The sequence below is a fragment of the Empidonax traillii genome, unplaced genomic scaffold, assembly GCF_003031625.1.
Source record: "Empidonax traillii isolate 1590-97213 ecotype Southwest subspecies unplaced genomic scaffold, ASM303162v1 scaffold98:size2021230, whole genome shotgun sequence".
Taxonomy (NCBI): domain Eukaryota; kingdom Metazoa; phylum Chordata; class Aves; order Passeriformes; family Tyrannidae; genus Empidonax; species Empidonax traillii.
Genome location: NW_020955291.1, coordinates 361,746 through 383,724, shown reverse-complemented (window position 1 = coordinate 383,724; position 21,979 = coordinate 361,746). Strand labels below are relative to the sequence as shown.

The window sequence follows — 21,979 nt, the reverse complement described above, 5'->3', positions numbered from 1 at the left end:
TTACCTCAGTTGTTAAAGAAGAAATTATTAGTGACTATTTGAGACTTCACAGAAGTCTAACATTCAGTACAACAAAGGATCATTCATTCCTTGCATTACATTCTTCTTACAAAACACACAATTTGAATTTAAATTCATCAGACTTATGCAAGCATTTTTTCATTTACCTGCAGAGTACCAAATATTATAAATGTACCCAAGAAACCAAGAACATGTTTGGGATAAGATGCATAGAAAATTTGGTTTATATGAGGTAGTAACTGTAATTATCTCCACAGTCAGTGATATTACTCAGACACAGCACAGACATTTAGGGCTCAGAAAAGAAATGAATGTGCTATTTTCAAATTTAAGACATCCTATTTTCACTGTCTGAGAAAGAGGATAAAGGCAGGCTTTTCCAATCCATTCTCAGTAGGTATAGGATAACTGAAACAGGAAGGAAAGGGAAAAACTATATGGGAAGAAAAGAAAAACAAACAAAAAATCCAACTGGCAGGTCACAATCTGCCAGTCACAGAATACAGCACGGTAACTTAGTTTTCTCTCTACAGCTTCTACCATCATCATCTCTTCTTATGCCTGCCTCTCAGTATTTTTACTCAGAAAATACTTCTTAAAGTATATCATCTCAAACTTTAAAACACAGGAAATACATAGTTTCCTGTCTATGACTATTCATGACATCTAGAGGCATCACTTATGTACTATCATGTCTACTAGTGTCTCAGCTGGCTTCCAATCAGAAAAAAAGAAAAACAAATTAAAACACCACAGTGACAAACTCTAAATATGCATCCCACGTCATTTTTTCTGGTTTTTTTTTTTTTTTCATAGAAATCTCTCTACTGTAATGTAATAACAATAGTAATATAAAATTTAAATCCAGGTTACCAGCTGCATACTGTCACAGAGGCAGGTGAGTCCCATCAGCTTCCATTAAGACACTTTCTCACAATACATCTTGCCTTAAAATTACTAGGCATCATTAGAAACCATTTTCCTTTTGTAATAGTACAAAGGAACCTGCATTTTAATACATAGCATTCTCCTCAGTTCAAAGTTTTAAGGTAGCTGTTTTCTTTTTGGGACTGAACAAATAATGTCTTTATACACTATTTCTGAAGTTAATATTGTGATAATCTGAAGATACACATTAAGAACTGACAGGAAACCAGACATAAAAGAAATACATGAGCACAAAGATAGGTGCTTCAAGCCCTGGAAGCAAACCTAGCAGTGGCTAAAGGACCACTGTAGAGGAGAACAAAGTTGGTCCTCAAGGAATACAGCCAAAATAACTCAATGCCAAAAGCAGAGACTGCCTTTATATGAACCATCGACAGTTCCTCTGAGGAAGCAAAAGATGGATGACCATTAGTTATTGTGTTCTTGTGTTTACTCAAATACAATACCTCTTTCCACTGACAATGCTCAGCTGATGATGTGGAATATGAGTGAACTCTTATAAGATTTCAGTTTTTCCCTCCACAAAAACAAGAATAGCATATGTCAGGTGGAAGAGCATTGCAAAAGCTACTAGGAAACAGAATATCACAGATATGAACAGGCATGCCTTAATAGTTTCTCTAATTTTACTTTGAACTCAACTACTGAGTATTATTTAAGAATGAAGGATTGGTTTGCTTTTAATTTGTCATTTTGTGTCATGGCATTTGCAGTATAGCAACTGGTCAAAATAAAGCTTATTCAAACAGAAAACTGATTGAACCCATCTTTATATTACAACTGACAGTGACTGTTTTACACTAAAGCTTTTTTTTTGTTTTGGTTTGGTTTTTTGTTTGTTTGTGGTTTTTTATGCTTTTAGAAAAATCAAAACAGGCAATGGATTGTTTGCAGAAGTCCTTACCTCCTCTGTGGACTGCGGTTCTGAGAGAACTCCGAATCACTGTCCTTTGATGTTGGAGAGCCCTTATATGTATAAAAAACATCCTCCGTTTCAGTGATATAACTAATCTCATTTGTGAGATTATCTACAGATGAGTGTCGCGGCTTACGAATTTCGTGACGTAGTCTAGGACTCCGCCTTAAAAATACAGAATACAAACACAAGTGGGAAGATTAAAATATTTCACAAAACTTTATAGAAGTAAAGTTTCTATCCTATTGCAGTTATGACCTGAATCTTCATGACAGGCCTATAAGCCTCGCTTGAAATAATAAATTTTTAAGCATTCTGTATGGTATACTAGGCAATGATAAGCTCCTAGGTTCAGTACATAGAACTGATTTGGTGTTTCTCCCCTGTAAAATGCAACCTATTCAATATACACTTACTTGTTGCCTCATCCTCCCATCATGCAATACTGAAGAACCTGGCCTCATCCTCTAGCTACCTTCCTCCTAAGTAATGCCAGGCTGTTTTTAGGTATCTGGGAAAGCCTTGTTTCTCCAAGCTGAACAAGTGCAATTATCTCAGCCTCTCCTCACACGGTAAGTGTTGCAGCCTCCTGACTGTATTGGCGGCTTCTTCACTGAGCTTGCTCCAGATTGTCAGCGTCTTTCTTGTATGAGCAGACACTAAAGGGCTGCAGCATTCTAATAAGTGCTGAGAAAAAGGGGGCTATCACTTCCACTGACCCAGCATCTACAATTCTATTAATACTGCCTTCTTAAAGTGGACTCCTTTGCTGTCAGGGCACATCAGACAGCTCGTGTACCATCTCTGCCTATGAAGAATATTGGACCCTTTTCAAGAGTATTGCACTGCAGACAATACTGTTGCCCTGGGTTCTTCCTTCCCAGGACTCTGAACCTGTCTCTATTGAATTTCACACATTTCCTATTGGACCCATTTATCCAGATTTTCAAGATCCCTTCAGAGAGCAGCCCTGTCACTAGGCTTATTGATTCATTCCCCCCAGTTTGGTGTCATCTGCAAACTTTATGGTCAAGTACTCCATTGCCTCCTCCAGGTTATGAAGATGTTAAGCAGGACACGTCCAAAGACAGACCCCTACAGTCATCTACTTGTTACTGTCTTTTAGGTAGAGTATGATCCTTAACAACTCCCCTCTGAGTCCAGTCATCCAACCATTTTAATGTTTTTTCAAACCACCCTGCTGTCCCACCCATCCAGAACATAATGTCTTAACTTGGATATAAGATTTTGGCACAGAGTATCAAAAGCCTTGCTGAAGTCAAGGTAAGTGACACCCACTCTTCTATCATCATATCTATTCTCAGAATAACAATGTTTAAATATATACGCACACACTACATAATTATTCTGCTACAGTGCATACAATTAGAGATGGTAGGAGGTTAGGAGGTATTGGGAAAGCTAAAACTGGATTTACCAATTAGGGGTAACAGGAGGTGATCGAGAAGGAAGGCTTTTGGTCTCTAGATGCTCAACAGATAAGGACCGTCTCATAGATGGGTTCCAAACCATCCCACCTATCACTTTTCTGCAGTACTGGTTGTTTACAGACCTGAAAAGAAATAAAACAACTACATGTGAATTATTTTGCTAGAAAACTTAAATGAAATAAAATACACTTATGAAAGTCAACTTTACAATTTATATTTTTTAAAGAGTGCCCTGTGCTTACCCCTCCTTACTTATGCATTTACATTCTCCCAGAGACATCTGCTGTCCCTCACTTGTGCCAATAGAACTGACTGTTAATCCCTGCTACATTGCTAATCACAAGCCTGAGTAAAAATAACTTTTTCTAAGAATGATTTTTAAACCAATTGCATTTAAGAAGATGGAGAGGAAAACAGGAAATTCAGTGTGTCATGCTGGCACTGAACCAAGTGCCTGACAAAACACAGTTCAAACACAGGTAAAATCTTCTAGAGATTCCCTGTTAATATGCATAAAGGGATAACAATTCACCAGCAGCTTCACACGCACAGGACAACTTTACACATCTACTTGCTGCCTCATCAAGTAAGAGCTACTCCAGACAATATTCTGTTTCTGGAAGGAAGTCACATTTGAGTGATGTGTTCCTTATAGGAATAAGCAATTAGAAAAAGATTTGACATGCAAATAGGATCTCCAAATCTAGACTGCTTCTTGGGACAAGAATCTGACAAGATAAGGGTTGCATCAGAACCAGAACCTCAGCTAGGAAAGCAATAAAAATATATTACTAGTGAAAATATACGGTTTAAGGAAAATTTTTAAGTAGACTGAAAGTGAGATAAACTAACTTTTATGCTTCTTTTAATAGAGCAGGGAGATAAGCTGCTCATCCTCGAGTTCACAGGTCTAGGATTTCTCATGGAAAAGAAGCAATGTATGAGTTACAGAGAAACCACCTTTGGCTCATTATGACCTGAGTTGTACATAATGAGCAGCTGGGATAGCAGAGAGTATGTGAATACTCTACTACAGAGCTGAAAAGTCTCAATTTTACATGAAATTAAAAGAAAAATGTTGCTTATGCCATGGATATTACTCACACTAATATCAAACCTTAAGCAGACTTTACATTGTAATGTTTTTTGTTTATATAAGTAAAAGAAAATGCAACCCAAACATTTTTTTTATATGTACACTGAAGTATGTCACATATCTTGTTCATGATTTTAAAGGAAATCAATTCCTTCATCTTCCAAATGTACTTTTAAAGCTTCTCCCAATATAAAAAATAAAGAGGGAAAATTAATTTGAACTGTCTGCATATCAAAATCAGCTAGTATGTTTTTTGCTTAGGAAAAAAAGTCCATGAACTCAGGAAAAGCTTTTGCCTGTATTATCCATTTTATTTTTATAATTCTTTTAAATACAAGTGACAAGGCACCAACTACTCTGGTCTTCTAGAGAAACAAAGAGTTCTTTCAAAGAAGGCTTACATGGTTGGAGCAGAGAGGGAGACTGGAAAAAGAGGATGCATTATGAAAAATGCGTTTTGAACAAGTCCACATTAATCAGCTTTTCTTTTTTTACAAGTGTCTGTTCATGCATTTTCCAATGCAGTTGACTTTTGAAGTGCAACATTACTCATGTGATGGGAGCCAGAGCCCTAAACCCTAACTCTAATTCCAAATCCCTAACCCTGACCACAAAATCACTTATACAGTATGTTCTCTAGATATTTCAGTTAAGACACATAAGATAAATAATCTCCTGAACTCCAAGTAGCTGCCCTTCAGATGCCAAATATCAGGATATTTCTCAGCAAACATTCTGAGAAGCTGCCAAAGCTTTTCTGGAATAGGCTTTAATATCTTGAAGTGACAGTTCCTTTCTCCCATTTATTACTGAGGCTATCCTTGGTGAAAAAATAGATACATTTTTAGCTTCTCAGCAAGGAATGAAAATGTGTCCAGGAGAGGTTATTCAGCAATCAGCCCAGAAGCACTGAATGAACCTGAACTCTCAGAACCTGGGAGATGTGATTCAGTCTGCTCCTAGAATAAAGCTTTCAGGTAATTTATACAACTCAGAAGCTTAATTTAAAAGGAAATCCGCTAGTATCTTAAGCTAAAAGAATCTAGAATGGCACAGAGATTTGCACATAAGAGACTGTACTCAAGTATTGCAAGAGTTCAACTATTTGAACTGATATAATAAATGCTAGGCTATCTGCATCACGTAAGGTAGAAGAACATAGTATTAGAAAGCCACAAATTCCACAGGAAAACTTGTGATACTTAAGATGGTAAAACCTGAATGTAGCCACCTTTAAAGCCGACAGAAGTTGCATTGAAAGAATTACTGAACACAAGTCAACCTCAAAACCTCCAGGGTTGCATGATGTGGTTGGTGGGGCTTTTGTGTGAGTGTTTAATTTTGTGTTTTGTTTGTCTGTTTGTGTTTGTTTGATTTGTGCAATGTAAAAATGTGATCCCTTTCATAAGAGGGAATGCAGAATCTCTTTTTTGGTTGTGTAGCTTCCACCATGAGCTCAGAGTCATCCTCGAAAAGCAACAAGGAAACTCATGTTGTCTCTTACAACATTCCACAATCACAAACAAGCAGGAAAGTAAAAGTTTTTAATATGACATATGGCTTCAAAAGTTACTTGTTCACCCCTTATCTTAAAGCTTTTGAGCAATTAATTTTGCTGAGTGACAGTGACCAAGTTCATAGGAACTACTCAAAGCCTTTCAAAATTACTGTTGCTTCTTATGTACTTTAGCCATGTTTCATAGCAATTGTTCCTGAGTCACTTCTCCCTCACGTGGATCCTAAACTTCACACTTGTTGCTGGTATAAATAGGGTCAAAGAATGCACAGTGCATTAAGCTGATGGAAGAGATCACAAAGACTGATTCTCACCCTAGAGATTCCTTAAGAGTCTAAGTAAGCAATTCAGCAGATATAGGGTCTTGGAACATGAAATTACTTGAACAGAATTCTTAGTAACTCAGATCAACAATGAGAACTATTCTGCATGCTACAGGCTATTAAGAAACTGTAACAGCAGCCTTCAAAACATAAAACGTTTGGTAAAAATTGGAACGAGACTAAACTGGGACCCTTTGGAACTCATGCTGTTCTCTTAACATTACAAATGCAGTGCAATGCCTGTGTGTATATATGTATATAGGAGCATTGGGATTTTGAATCTCTTTGCAAATTTGAGAGAAATAAAGGATTCTAGGACTTGACAATCCCACAAACTTTGAGAGTCACCTCCTCAACACATCCACTATAGGAAGAACAAGTTCCTATCACTCTGCAAAGGAGCTAATTCTAAAAGTGTGGATCTGTAAACCGATAGAAAATTAGAATACTGTTCATACAACTACTTGTTTTCTACTATCTAGAAACCAGACCATCTAGCTATGATCTAGTTCTAGGTGAAAACATGGAATTCCACTCCAGCAGAAGACATAATATTTTATCAGGCTTCCTACAGCTGGACAGCCCTCATGGGTTAACTACTTCATTAACAAGCAATACAAGTCCACTCAGTATGAATTTCTGCAGTATCTTAAGAGTCATGAGAGTATCAAAAGCCAGAGAGCCACCAAAGTCTAAGAGACTATTTGAAGTATGATATCATTCAAAAATTGAAGTTTATCCCAATAGAAAAGAGGGAATCAGTCTGACAAATTAAATGTAAATTTAAACTGTTACGGGAACACATTGCAAAAAAAACTCACACAAATACGCACTACACAAAACCAAAAAGAAAACAATAACATGAACATTTTTCCAAAAATCATTGGAACAAGAAGATTTCTAGAGAGCCTACAGAGAATATAGATGATTAAAGGATCAAAGAACACTCCAAAATCTAACATTTAAAGAAGATAATGACATAAGACTTTATTTTCATTACAGAATGGTTTGGGGGGTGGGGTGGTGGGGACCAGATATCAATGAGACAATGAAGACACAGGACACAACACATTTATAGCTGAATTGCTGATAAGTGAAACAACAGAACAAATCAACACAATGAAATAAGTCTCAAGGACTGATACTTATCAAAATGTCTAAAAGTCTCTAAGATAAAAGAGCAGAACTATTTCCATAAATCCTCCACTTTAAAAATCACACAAGATGGTAAAAATAAAGGTCAATTACAAAGAAATGGAGAAGGACATTACAATGTCAAGTGACTAGACAATAAACTGGTAGCTTAAATATAATAAAACAGGGCTCAGTTACTGCATATGGGAAGGAATAATCCCACCTTCATCCTAGACTTTAGGTAACATTATGAAACGATCAACTCCATGACTAGAAGAACTTAACACGACAAATGAAGGATTAGAAGTGCTTGGATACCTGAATGAGACAAAGCTTTTCAGCTTTGTGTCAGTAATAAGTGGTTGGTATGATGCACTCTCAAAAAATGCCCTAACATATTAAACAGAATGTGTACATGACACTAAGGGCTGAACATTTCAAAACAAATCTGTTCAGCAAATTCTCTTACTGGATCATTAGCCACATGACATTTTTACTTTCTAGTGTTTTCATACCACAAACTGAACCAGCGAGTTGAAAAAATACCTGTAAAACATATATTTAAACACCTTTTCAGGAAATTATAAGAGAAGTTCTACTGTAATGATACCATGTAGCAGAAACTGAAACCACAGCTATATAACTTTTCAAATGGTTCACATACAAACTGGGACAGAGCTATTGGCAGGATTGAGCTCTGCCACTCCAATTTGAGCTACCATTGACACAAATCCTCCCATTCCCATCACAGAGCAAAATATGTTTTCACACAATACTTACTTTGTTGGATTTCTAGAACCCAGGGTCCAATAATGTGATAATATCTTTTTTTCATGAGGTAGTGACTTCTTTGCCTGAAAAAATGTGTGATGCTCTACACAAGATTTCCACAGATTTTTGCATGCTCTGTAATTTAACATGTTGAAGGCAACAATATGTTCTCTGGATTCATTCTGTAACAGTAGGAAATACCATGTTTCAATATATACAAGCAGATGAAACAGTAAACACAATCATAAACCAACAATAAAGTTATTTTAAGCATAAACAGGAAAAGTACATCTAGGGGGGAAAAAAAAATCAACATATAGTAGATTTTGAGCTGGAGATGGACAAAATAGCCCTATAACCACGTGAAATTCCAAACTACAAAATGCTCGCTTTAAAAGTTAATTAAATAAGTAAGCCTAAAGTGGTGAAGATTTTATATATATGAGTGTCATGTTAAACAACTAAATAGATTTTCAAGTTTCCAGTCAGATCTTGACCTCCTAAGACTAACAAAATTCTTTAAAACATTCCATTAAGGGTGAAATGTAAAAAAGAAAAATCTTCATTCTTTGAATTCAAATTCTTCACAGAAGGCTTTAGTTCAATAATTTTCTTTCAAGTGCCATAGTATGCAAAAAAGCATATTCTTGAGAGTCTTTTAGAAGAAACTGAAAACATTAACAGTGATCCATCTTGGAGGAAAAGAAAGTAGCTGTGATGGGACTGGAGCTGCTGCTACTATTCTTCAAATCCAGTCCTGCTTCCTGGATGATAACATGAGGTCGCAACAAGGAGGATCGAAAGGGAGCAGAATACTAAACTTGCATTTTGTATTCTTGGTGCAAATTCTTACAAGTAACTTCAGTGCCAAAGCGCCAGTGAAACACAGGTGTAACACACTTGTGCCACCCACATTTATGCCCAAGAGTTTTGCAAAGATATAGCTTTGGTTTGGTAATCTAGTTATTGACGCAAAGAAAAGGGAATTAGAGCAAAGCAAAGAAGAGCAATAAAGATAACATGAGACCCCAGTCAGTTGCTATCACAGCTCAGCACTTCAGTGAAAAAAAAAAAGCAGGTTTTCATCACTCATCTTTTCCAGCGGCTCTGAATTATGACTGATTTTGACATCTCAACATATAATTAAGTAGGCAACCTTTTGCTAGTTCACGGCAACAATCCTGTTGGGAAGTAACTACAGACCATTTTGGCTCAAATACTCAATCTGGTTTTCTTGTGTTCTTTTAATTTCTAGGTAATATTTTACAAATGTCATGTATCAGAGATCAATCTCACATTCTGCAAGTCACTTCACGTCTAGTTCAGAGAATCTATGACTTCAGTTGCTATTTTATAAAAACAGTGAGAATCTCAAGAGAAAGAGAAAAAAAGATTTGCCTCTTGATTTTACAGAAGTATTGAAGAACATTTAACTGATTGCAATCTTTTAGGAATGCTTTCCCTATAACTATTAAAACATTTATAAAATATTTTCTTTTTCAGATGTAGGGCTTTTTGAGTCTCTTGTATACTGCAACCAATTAATCTTCTCAGTTCTCCAAAGTTGCTTCTGAGTAGGTTATATAAAATAAGATATCATTATCCTTGCCCACTTTAACTCAGAATTTCTTGAAATAGAAAAAAGCACACATGAGTGAAAGATTTAATGACAAATGCCATTTCTGACATACTCCCTGTTGGTTGAATACCACTTGAAGGGTTTCACTATTCCAGAAGAGAAACTTGAAGTGTATAGATATTTCCGTTGGCCTGAAGCAGTAGCTTTTCAGTTGCCAAAAAAATTATTTTACCCAAACATCTCAATTATCCTGAAAACCCATAATGTTTTTAAACCCATAAAGAGTTTTAATAGGGACTTAAAACTAGGAAAAAACATTTTCAGAAGTTGCAGAAAAACTTATTCAAGTTATATATTAACATAACCATCTGCCTCACTAACAGGTCATGATTGCAAGTCACGCTATTGAATCGGTTTCAAAGGTGAAGAGATTTCTAGTGGGATCCAAGGAACTAATGTCCATCATACTTCTGAAGCTGCAAAAAAGGCATGTTAATAATTACCAAGAAATGAGGATTAGAAAAATTTGTGGCCATTAAGGTAAAGAGAATAATTCTCTATAGTTAAAGTGAGTATCTTGCTAGTTCAGCATATGGAAGAACTTTGCATCAGTTGTACGCCTATTAAATATCCAAAAATATCTACAACATAGAAAGTAAAGATATATTTTAATATGCAGAAAAATTGTTTTCAAGTATTAGATAAGCACATTGAAAATAAAATTTCATTTCTGAAAGGTTCAAAATGTTGTCTGTAAACAGCACAGTTCCTATTCCTACATTAAATCTACTGTAGACTTAATGAAGAGTGCAAGACTTGCTTCCTAGTCCTTACCTACCTCCTCAGTAGAAACTGAATACTGCATACTCCTAATCAAGTAGCTGATCAATGGACTGAAATAGTGGGAGGGTAAAAGAGAATGTGTGTAGCAGGAAAAGAGTGAGATGAGTTTTCAGAAAAGGCTCATAAGGAAAGAAAAATGGAGTAAAAGAAATAAGAAGAATAAATCAATGAAACATGGCAGATCCCACAGGACTGCAAATTCATTGCCTTTGAGAAATTCCCGTAAATTTTTGCAAAGAATCTACATATGACATACAAAACATAAAAGATAGTGCTATAGCACTATCATCATCTTTAGTCAAACCTTGCCTATGAATATACAGTATCTGCTCTATTTTCGCCACATTCTTTCATCTTCCTTACTTGTGGCCTCATTTACTATTTCCTTCTATATTTCCAAGCAAAGAGTTAATCAACCCAAAGACTCACACCAACTCAGTCATCTGCCCTCACAAACCCCTCAAGTGACCCACTGTTCTGGCAAAACCCCCCAGGACTCCAGTCCCAATGCACTGCAACAGGAAATTTTTTCAAGCAATACCATTGGAGTACTGCAGACTTACTGCCCTAAATTCCAAGCAAAGGGGGCTGACAAGGATGGATATATCCACAGATTTAATAGCACACCTGGTCTGCTTTTTAATATGTACTGAGAAGGAGTAAAAAGGTCATGCAGCTGGCCTTCTTTTTCTGTAGCTCTTTAAGCATAATACTTATTATGTGTGTATAACTGTAATCTATGTAGATTAAAAACAAAGAATTATGATCAATCAAAGGGAGATAAGTTAAAAGAATCAAGAGCCTTAAACTGTCATCATTTATCAAATGTTTAATTGAACAAATTAAGATTGCTGCTCTCTTGAAAAGTGACACAACTCTCCAGAAAGAAAATTTCAATTTTTGACAGCAGTCAAGTCTTTATTGTAATGAATATAGATATTTTATATTAAGTACAGAGACTGTTCTCTATGGACACTTCATTTTTCCATATTCCAAAACCACTGTAAGAATCAAAGAATGGTTAGAGTTGGAAGGGACCTTGAAGATCATCTAGTTCCAACCTCCATTTTACTAATCACTCTGTAAGAGTTGTGTTACTACATTTATTCTCGCAGACACACTTGGAAATTGCTGCCCATAAGCCTGCCTATATTTGTATATATGAAGATATTTAGATTTTAAAATTAGTACTTATCAGTGACTTTTTAATCCTCCAACCCAGAGGAAGGTAACACTTGCAAGAGTAACATTATTGCACTCACAAACTAGTAGAATGGTTTGTTCACCCCTCTTTTCTTCATGCAGTGAAATACGTATGAACAGACTGTGACATGTTTGTGTAGAAACACTATATTTAGAAACTTACAGATAGCAAAAAAAAAAACTTAAGATCCTCTTAGAGTGGGTTGGGACACACTCTGTGCATGCCATGCATCTGCGCAGCATTAGTGCAGTAACATCATCTCTAGATACTAACTTTCTTTACATGTGAATCCTGAAAAGTAACATGTATGCGCTTGCACGCTACTCAAATTTCAAAGAACCCACCAAACTGGGAAAAAAGAAGGACACATGAGAAAGAAATAATATGAAAATATTTTCCTTTTGGGTAGAAAAAGCCTTCATGGAAAACTGCTTTCAGCAGACTCTCTAGTCTATGTAGGTCAAAAGGTCTTCTTTGTAACACAGCTCCTATCAGTTTAAGAGCTCATTTACTCCCAGAAAGAGCCTTCATGAAGTTTAGCTGTAAGTTAACACTTTTACTACGTCTTTGAGTTCTGTCCTGAACTGAATTAAAATATTTATACATCTGCTAGTCACTAGTTTCTGCAGTGTTTTTTGGGTTTTTACAGGCACATTAAATATTCTATGGTCTTTGTAAAAAGATATCTTAATTTATTTTTTGTGTTGTCAGCACAATAATAATCAGTAATCAAGATTTTCCCTCCCATTAAATAGACTAATATTTCAGCTGTTCTGCAAAGAGTACATAGCATTACTAAGCCAACTCTTAACAGTAGAAAAATTTTACAATAGTTTTATCAAATATCTTAACATTATTTGACAATTTCTCATGCCCTCCATGTTCCACACAGCAGTTGTTTAGTAGATTCACTACACTGAGTAACTCTACAGGGCAGGGAAAGCAACAAAAGAAAAAGCAGCAGATGCTGGCAAAAAAAGGGAAATATGCTAGTTTAATAAATATTGGAGAAAGGATGGAGACCTGCATTTATCCCAAGTCTCCAAAGGGAGATGAAACCTTCATAGGAAAGATACAGTCCAATAGGCCAAAAGTAGAAGGATTCAGTGTTGAAAAGGAAACAAAAAATGGGAAACAGAGAGAGGATAAGAGGACCAGAATAGTAAGATCAGGTTAACAAAACAGAATTTCAAAGGCAAGTTACCACAACAGAAACTTTTGATCAGCAGTTTGTTGCTTACATTTAGGCCAAAAATATTGAATATGATCACTTGATCAAAACAAAATTAGATGATTACTTACATGTTTTTGCCGTTGTTGTATAAAAAACTTTTTCCTTTTAAAGGAAATTTTTAATATGTTCACCCTAAAAGAAAGAAACAGATCGCGAAATATTGAACAGTGTTTAGAGGGATAAAACAATGAAAAATAATACTGTATACAGCGAGCCTGAAAGATTATGGTTGTTAAATATTCAATGAATAAAATGCAGCCATCTCCTGTGTTGAGTGGCAAATAGATATCCTCATTTACTCTTTAAATAGTTCACAGCAGTTCTCTCCCACCAAATCTATTCTTGCAGCAAAAGCTTGATGACATCCTTTTGCTAAGCTGCACAAATGTTAAATGTGTCAAGTTTTGTATAACTTTGGAATCATATGACAAGTGTGACTAAAGGAACAAAATTTAAGACCCTAATGACACGACAAGGTTGGTCATACAACAATGGAAACTTCCCAGAGGCTTCAGAGAATTGATTTCATAATGATAAAAATATTGTGTACTTGTGTTAATAACGAAAAACACCTCATAGATAAAATCATAATTGTTGAAGGATGAAAACTGTAAGAAAGAATGTTAATATATTTTTCACTTCATTAACATTGCTATGTAAATTATGTGGTAATTTTAGAACTGAACACCTCTTGTCTATATATACACAGTATGAACATATATTTTATAAGGTAAAGATTACAATTGGAACTGGTGCTCAAGCAATTTTCATTTTAATTATAAGCTTATCAGTTTTGTTAAACAAAATTCTACCTACCTACGCACCTTCCTACAGCAAAACAAGATTTGTCTAAAATACCTATTTTTTTTTCTCTGCAATAGTTCTACTCCAGTAACTTTTCAGAAAAAAGAATTCTCTTGCAGTCAGATGGAATCATATGGATGCCTTAAGTAAGCTGTTCAAGGTTTGATCGAGTCATATTTGTAAGGGGAAAAAAAAAATCAAAAAGGGGTTTGGAAGTTTGCTGTTTAAAGTCCTGTTGATGAGAATGTTTCAGAGGACATTAGATATCATCAGGTATGAATTATGTTGAAAGTCATCTCAGTTCTTGTATGACTCTCATCAAGTGGGATAATGGCATAAAATTCATTCCCCACTGCCCCTGGCGGATGCACTTGAATTATAGAGCAACATCCTTCCTGAATACAGGACAGTATATTTGCCAGTTACTAACAAGGAGGGTAATGTAATGAACAATCTCCACTTCTGCACAAGATGTGGAAAACTGAGTGTGTACCAATTTCAGAAAATGCTTTTCTCCATCAATTACAGAACCATAGAGAAACAAGAATTGCATTAACACGATTCTTTCATGACCAGGTAAACCAATGCACAAATGAATGAAAAGTTGAAATCATGTCCACCTCTCCTGTTGGGCCAACTCTTGAAATATTTGTGTCATTTGACTTGCTACCTCAAATGACAATTATCTGTGTTGCTCATCTACAAGTTCCGGATTCTGAACTACCTGATAAGTCATATAAATTTTCAGTTGTGTTCACTGAGCTGCAACTCACTATATATAAATCCTTCCTCAATTCTAGTGCTACTCTGCTTGAACCAGTACCACTCAAGTTTTGTGTTTCTGGTTCATTCTCACCACATTTCTTGACTCAGATTAAACTTTAGCAAACAACATTTTGGAGTCATTCTCAGCTTGCACAGTTGCTTCCATGATCTGCTGTTATCCTAACATCGAGCCAGCAGAGATGCAGGACACAGAAAAGTAGTCTTGCAGACTAAGCAGAAACTCCTCTATTCAAGAATAAAAAGGGGGCCAGTATCCCAAAATACTAAAACTCTCTCAATCTCTCTGCTCTATCCCGTGCTATTTTTTGTTTTAACCTTGATTCACTGTATGATCACATAATCACTTCAAACCAAAGCCAGAGCTTTAATTCTCTTTATTTTTACACTCTTCTAAGTAGAACACCCCTCTCAATTCCATTCATTCTTTAAGTACAACTAAACCTACTTAGTTCAGGGACAAATAACAATTGTTAATCTGACAGTTTTATTCAGCATTAACTAAAAATCCTTTCCAATGTTATGTCTACAAATTGAGTGAATGTTAACGTCTAGCAAAATCCAAAGGATCCAAGAAAGTCAACAAAAAGATCCAAGAGATTAAGGTATCAAAGGATTTAGATTTAACAAGTGCTTGAAGATGCCATATCCAAAAATTACCTGCATAGAACACAGTTACTGTTATTCTAACTGGTGGCTCAGTTGTCCTTCTCTCTCACCAATAATCTGTCCAGTGACTAAGCAACATTCACAAATCATTAACTAAGCAACATTCACAAATCATTAAATTTCATGGTCTACTTATAAAGCACTTCATAGTTGTAACGTATTAAAAATAATACATCTTTTGGGTCCCATCCTCCTGTCATTCACAGCATCAAAACAGATTTGTCACTCAGTGGGCCATATAATTCCTAATTTCTGATTAAACTGGCAGTCCTATCTTAGTACTTAACGCTAGCAGTTGATACTTGTGACTTGAAGAAAAAAATGTTTCTTTACCTGTAAGTCCACAATTTGCCATTGACAGATTCAGTAGGAAAGGTTCTATCAAATTTGTTATTCAAGATAGTTGAGAGGTTTTTCAACATTGACTAGCACTGTAGTATGCATTGCTCTATCAGTTTCTCTGAAGCTTTCAAAGCAATGGAACTGCATATGGAGAATAGTATTTAATATATAACCTTAAACTGCTGCTGATATAGAGTGTGTTTGTATGTCTTTGCCATTAAGATAATACTTTACCTGCAAAATCAATTTGAAAATTACCACAGAACACTTAAGCACCATCAGGAATAACTTTCCAGAGCATATAGAATACTGTGTTATATCTGGAGTTATTTTTTAAACCTATCTTAGCTTGCATTGCCTCTGACTGATCAGTCAGCTCCTCACGTAGGTTGCTTTGATTGAAAATCCTCCTTTTGCCAAGGTAGAATTCTCACTGCCTCTGTTCCTGAAAACTTTCGGTCCCCTTGACTACTACCATATGGCATAGTTGTATTGTTGTCATCCGCTAATGCTGCAGAGTATTTTACTTAAAATTTTGGAAAGAGCGCCTTGATGGTGTTTGCTGCCACCTTGAGTTCTATCATATTAATAGTGACGTAGGAAAAGCTATTTAGTACAAAGAGTGTTACATAAAAAGCCTAAATAAGTACCGCTTCAATTATGTGAAAGGGCATTACAGAAACATATCCTGCTTTGAAGTGTAAAATGAAAGTGAGAATGCATATTAAAAATGCACCCCAAGCTGCTTTGCAGTGGTGACTTTCGGCATTTGCTTGTTTTGGAGGGGAACAGGGAATGGACACTATTCTTTCATGAAGAATTATGACTACCTCGTGCAAGATGCCAGAAATAAAATATCAAAAAAGTTAGCCCCTATATAGGGAGCTCTTGCTTTCAAGTTGAAAAGATATTCTGAGAGAGAGAGAGTGAGAGAGGGAGAGGGAGAGTGTGTAGGACAGCTTGGGAACAATTGCAATAGCTGTCAGCTGAAAATATTACTGCCTAAACCTTGTACTTTTGAGTGGAAATCATGTGAACTGAAAAACCTGTGGTTTTTTTTTCCCCTCAACTTCTTTCTGTAAATGAGAATAAGCCTTTGTGAAAAATGTTTTAGCATCTGTGTTTTATTCCTCTGTGGTTTCCAGGAGTAACAGTAGCACAGGAAGTTGCGGATTCCTCCTGTCTTGTGTGCTATAAACTCTTTCCCTTCCCTAAAATAATCATATAGTCAAAGATTTTTAAATGCCATTGCCATGGTTTTCAGGAATAATTATTATCCATTCAGACCTCACTTAGGTCACTAAGTTGGCAGAGCAAGACCTGCAGGAGACAGAAAATGTGCCTCCAACTGGCAGTTTTTAAAACCTGCAGCTGTTTAAAGAAGTCGAGAGACTGAGGTATGAAAGAGTAATGCTCAGGGTACAAAGATGAAAAATACAAGTCTTTTGTGCTTTAATGTGCATTAGCAAAGGAAAACCCAAGTTTTTACTGTGCTGCTGTGTGATAGCATTATTATTGACATATATTTATCTAGGATGATTGCAGTACATCCAAGGGAGTTGAAATGTAACTCACAGCAAATTAAAAAAGAAAAATCCAGAGACCGTGCAATATATTTTCCACTAAAATTTAAATTGAAGCTGATTTTATTGCTTTTCTAGAGTAAAAAGCTGTTTAGTTGGGTTCATAAATGAAAGGATGGAATGACTCAAGTATTTAAAGAATGCTGCTAAAGACTCCAAGGAACAAAAAGCAAGTAGAACCCATTGGAATGTATTTTTCTTTCATAATTAAGAACACTATATCATCTTACCGAAAAAGTTCTCCAGAAAAATGGTTACAAATTATATGAAGAAATGATGAATAACAAGACAAAGCTATAGTTTATCAAGTTTTAAAAAAAAAATTCACCCTTACTTTAAAGAAGACTGAGAAAAATTCATTCTGATGCAATACAAAAACCTTAAGAAGATACCCAGTCTCCATATAATTTTCTAATTTATGTTATCATTTTTAGTATGATATAACTAATAAAAGACCATAAGTACCATCAAAAACTCTAGCTTAAATAATTTCTCATGTCATTCACTTTAGACTTCTAGTGCACATTGGTTTTTGTAGAGATTATTTTCTATGACAGCATCATGCATTCTAATGTTTTCAGTATTAGAGAATAATGTAAAGGTCTCTCCCCTGCCAACTCCAAACCTTGTTACTGTTATATATCCTTGTCTGATGACATCTAAAAATTTGCCTAAATCATATTATTCTAGTTCCAGTAAATCTCAAACACTCAATAACTCATTTTATGTTTTTGTTTTTTTTTTTTTTCCAAGAAGCAAATATCTTCTTTCTGAATGTCAGGATAAAATGTTCAGACAGTTGGCTACTGAGCTTTAATAGTAGACTTCTTGGTTTTGTTTCTTGTTTTGTTTCTATGTTGTGGGGTTTTTTGGTTGATTTTTTTTTTTTTAAATACATACTATCGGGCATAATAGCAACAAATCTCTAAGATCACAGGGTCCTCCTAATCATGGATGCATACTTGTATGTGAATTAACTTTATCAAGACTTCACACAATGCAAGAAGTTCAAAAGCCTTATGGAATAAAAAGCCCAGGCAACAGGTTTCATTTTTATCTCAACACAATGAAATACAATGATACTCCATAAAGAACAAATTTATCTACTGTAGGCTTCTTTGGAATAAATGTGAAAGCAAATAGAAAAAAGATCGAAAAAACTAGACATGTTTCTTTACTAGTAAAGGAATTTACCAGGGATAGAAGCTTGTACAGATGAGTTTTCTGTATACAGCAATTCCACTGGATGCAATCCCAATCATTAGATCTAGATTATGGAGATCCTACAAAAGAAAAACACTGTAAGACTATTGATGCAGTTTGTGTCATTCCCATTTATCTACTTATAAATTTATTTTCAAGCTTTCTACATTTAAATTGCTATCCTTGAGGAAAAAATTCAACAACATATTTGAGCTTTGATTTTCATGCCTCACTTTCCTTTGATGTTATCTAATAGGTATTCTAAATTTCATTCATTAAAACAAGTTGTAAAGTTCATCCTACTACACTGGATATTCTTTAGGTCTTTATCAGACTAAATCTGCAAGTCTAGCCTTATTGATTTCAGTATTAGAAAGAAGTTGAAGTACTTCCCAAGATTAGTCAGGTAAGTGTTACAGAATTTTGGGACTGATTACAAGCAGTTTAAAAGAGCGGGGAAATAATTCCTTACTTAAAAAAAAAAAAAAAAAAAAAAGTCTTAGCAATAAAGACTGATAGGAGAGGTGACCACAATTTTGCATATGAGAGTATTTTGGAGAAATATACATGTATATGTGAATATTTGATACACTCAACTAAATCCATTATTAACTAAATAAAAATGGTGCATTCGCTTAATACTCAGCTGGGGAAAAAAAAAATCATAAATTTACCATCCTTTCCAGGTATTGAGATACTCAAGAGAAAACCCATTCTTCCATATAAGCAGACATTCAAATTTAAAAAAAAAAAAAAAACAAGGCAGGGAGAAGGATTCTGGATGTTAAGTTTGAGTCTAAACCCTGATTGATGTTACAGAAGTTAGAAATACTGGCTTCCTGTTTCTCATGATCAATACATACTAATATGTTATTACACAAATTTCTAAACAGAGCTCAACACCTATGTAAATCCATTTGTAGAAGTAGAACCCATCTAAAACAAACCTAAAACATCAGGTTTGACTCAAAAGCAGTTTCAGACTGTTTTGTAAAGGATTGCCAGTGGTAAAGGATGCTCTGAAAGCCTTCAGTAGCATAGCTGCTCCTCTAGATGGTACTCTGTGCTCAATTAATACATAGTTTTCCACCATGTCCAATCCCAATTTCTTTATATTAGTAAGGTATGGAAGAATAGAACAGGTAGCATGTGCTCTGACAATAGCATAGAAAATCTTCAATAAATCCTTTCAAAACAGTTCAGTAGAAGTGATTCAGGCATATGAATGAGTGAAGTTCAACTTAATTTGCAAAGTGATTTCTAAACCTTCAGTAAATAGCACAGTGGTTCACAGAGAATGAGCATAACCTATTTAATACACAGTGCATTAACACTGAATACTGGTGCACTGAATTTCAGCATGATGAGAGGAATATCAGCCTCTCAGAGTATTAAAAAAGAAAATCAGTAAATAGGTAGCACGCTAAATACACTCAAATTACCCAGAACCCTCACATTGCCAGAAACTGCTGCTAGAGGAGCTGGTTGAATCTTCATTGGAAGAAGTTCCCAGAGTGTAAGTTTATGCCAGCATAATACAGGAATCCAGAACTGACACCTTTTTATTTTAATGTTTGGGGAGAAAATGGAGGTATTTCAGGAGATGAACTGCATGTAATTAAGCTGTCTCTGCCTTGAAAAACAGCTTTAGGAGAAAGAGCTGAAAATCGACATGATTTAGCAGAAAAAAAGGATTAGCTAAACATTTGATAGGGATTAATTAGGCTAAACTACTCAATTTTCTTCAAGAGCTTTGTCAGAACAAAGTTCATTCCCTACCTCTCTCTGCTCCACTACAAACCACTAATCTCCCACGTTCTTTGTTATTTGTTATTATAACCTAGATCTTGGACTAGCATAAAAAGAGGGTCTCCCAAAAGAAATATGATATTGATGTGCAGTTATTTCTCTTTCAAAATATCTATGTTGTTAAACTGCACAGAAAAGAAATAACATGCATCTATTTATAAAAAGGAACAGGTAACATGAAAGAAATAATAAAAAAAATTAAAGATAAAAAACTATCATGCCAAGCATGTAACTAATTAAGAACTGATTCACATTTGATTTAATTTACTATTACCGTCTTGATTTCTGTAGATATGGGAACAATATCGATTCAACAAATTTCCTATCTTTGAGTCTCTGAGTAAAAACGATAGATGACTTAACAGCAGACTAATTATTGAGCCGATAAGATAGTTGTCCAGAGTCAAAAGGAGATCAGGAATTCAAGAAATGTCAGTACAGTTTTAAGGCCTTGAATTCACTTTCCTGAGCTTCCTAAAACTATTTCATTTTTTAATACTACAATTTTAGCAGTTTAGATTTTTATCATCAGAAAAAAAGCAGAAGTGTTTGTGGACAAGAACTGAGCTCAGATTAAAGTTCCATGTTTAGCAAGGTGCCAAAAAGAAAGCTCACTTTTATTTTATATTATATATTAATATTTAACTTCATATTATGAAAAGAAATGAGGAAATTATATTATATTATGCAAAAGTATCCCACTCTCAAGCAACAGTACAGGAGCACCAGCTTCTTTTGGCCATTAGTATAAGAGCCAGGTGTTACCTGGTTCTTCTGCCATACACATTTTAAGAGGTCTAAAACTAGTTTAGTAGCAAAGACCTCAATCATCAGAACCCACAGATATAAAGGCTTTGACAAAACCACAGTCACTAGTTTAATTAGCCCCTGCCAAATCCATTCAAAGCACTAGGATGTGAGAAAACTGGAAGGGTGATTGAAGGAGCAGTACTAAGTGGGGAGAGGATATCAGGAGGCACTGCAAACATCCCTGCCAAAGCCAGGATATAACATGGTAGCCTCTGTGAAGAAGCAGCATATTGGGGGAGATATCTAACCTTCAATACAAACTTCTTATAGGTCTTGAGGAACATAACTATAATGTTGGCCACAGGTTTGCCTCATGGCATCCAATCCAAACAAGGACTTGTAACTGGTGTTTTGTAACTACAAAACTCCAGAGACAACCAATTATATCCCTACTAATAAATAATGCCTCTTCTCAGCTTGTAGTGCCTTACAGCTAGAGGACTTCTTGGATCAAAAGCTTTTTGTGTGTCTAGTGGACTCCAGTGAATCATTCTTCCACTGACTAACTGCTCCTGGTACCTAGTTCACCTTGGGCATCCATTAAAATAGCAGTAATGCTTACAGTTCAACTGCAGCCATATGGAAGAAGTTTCTTTTACTTAAACCTGTCACTTTCCAGGTAGATTGAAGTTTCCTAAATCTTTTAATACCAAAGTAAAAAAATAAAAGTAAAAAAAATTAAGAATTATTAGTTATTCACATTTCCCATACTATTCACGTGCTATAGAAGGCTTTTCCTTAAGACATTCATGATTGTTATACTTCTCTGTACTTTTCTTTTTCCATTACCCACTTTGAGATAAGGAAGGGAGAGAAAGAATGAACCTCAACATTCAAATTATATCAAAACTCAGATTTAAAAGGTGGCATGATATTTTCTGTTTTGCTTTCTATTACCTTCCTAGCAGCTTCTAAATGTCTAGATCTTCAGTTCAAATGC

At 35.3% G+C, this 21,979-nt stretch overlaps 1 protein-coding gene across 2 annotated transcripts in view; it reads right to left on the bottom strand.

Moving 5' to 3' along the window:
• PTPN3 (protein tyrosine phosphatase, non-receptor type 3) overlaps nucleotides 1–21,979 on the bottom strand; it is a 124,723-nt gene that overhangs the window by 42,815 nt on the left and 59,929 nt on the right. For both annotated transcript variants that reach the window (XM_027881872.1, XM_027881873.1), the window contains 5 exons: nucleotides 18,412–18,500; nucleotides 13,105–13,168; nucleotides 8,186–8,358; nucleotides 3,324–3,458; nucleotides 1,874–2,050 (listed from right to left, as the gene is read on the bottom strand). In XM_027881872.1, the coding sequence (XP_027737673.1) occupies nucleotides 1,874–2,050; nucleotides 3,324–3,458; nucleotides 8,186–8,358; nucleotides 13,105–13,168; nucleotides 18,412–18,500 (638 nt within the window). The remainder of the gene's footprint in view (nucleotides 1–1,873; nucleotides 2,051–3,323; nucleotides 3,459–8,185; nucleotides 8,359–13,104; nucleotides 13,169–18,411; nucleotides 18,501–21,979) is intronic.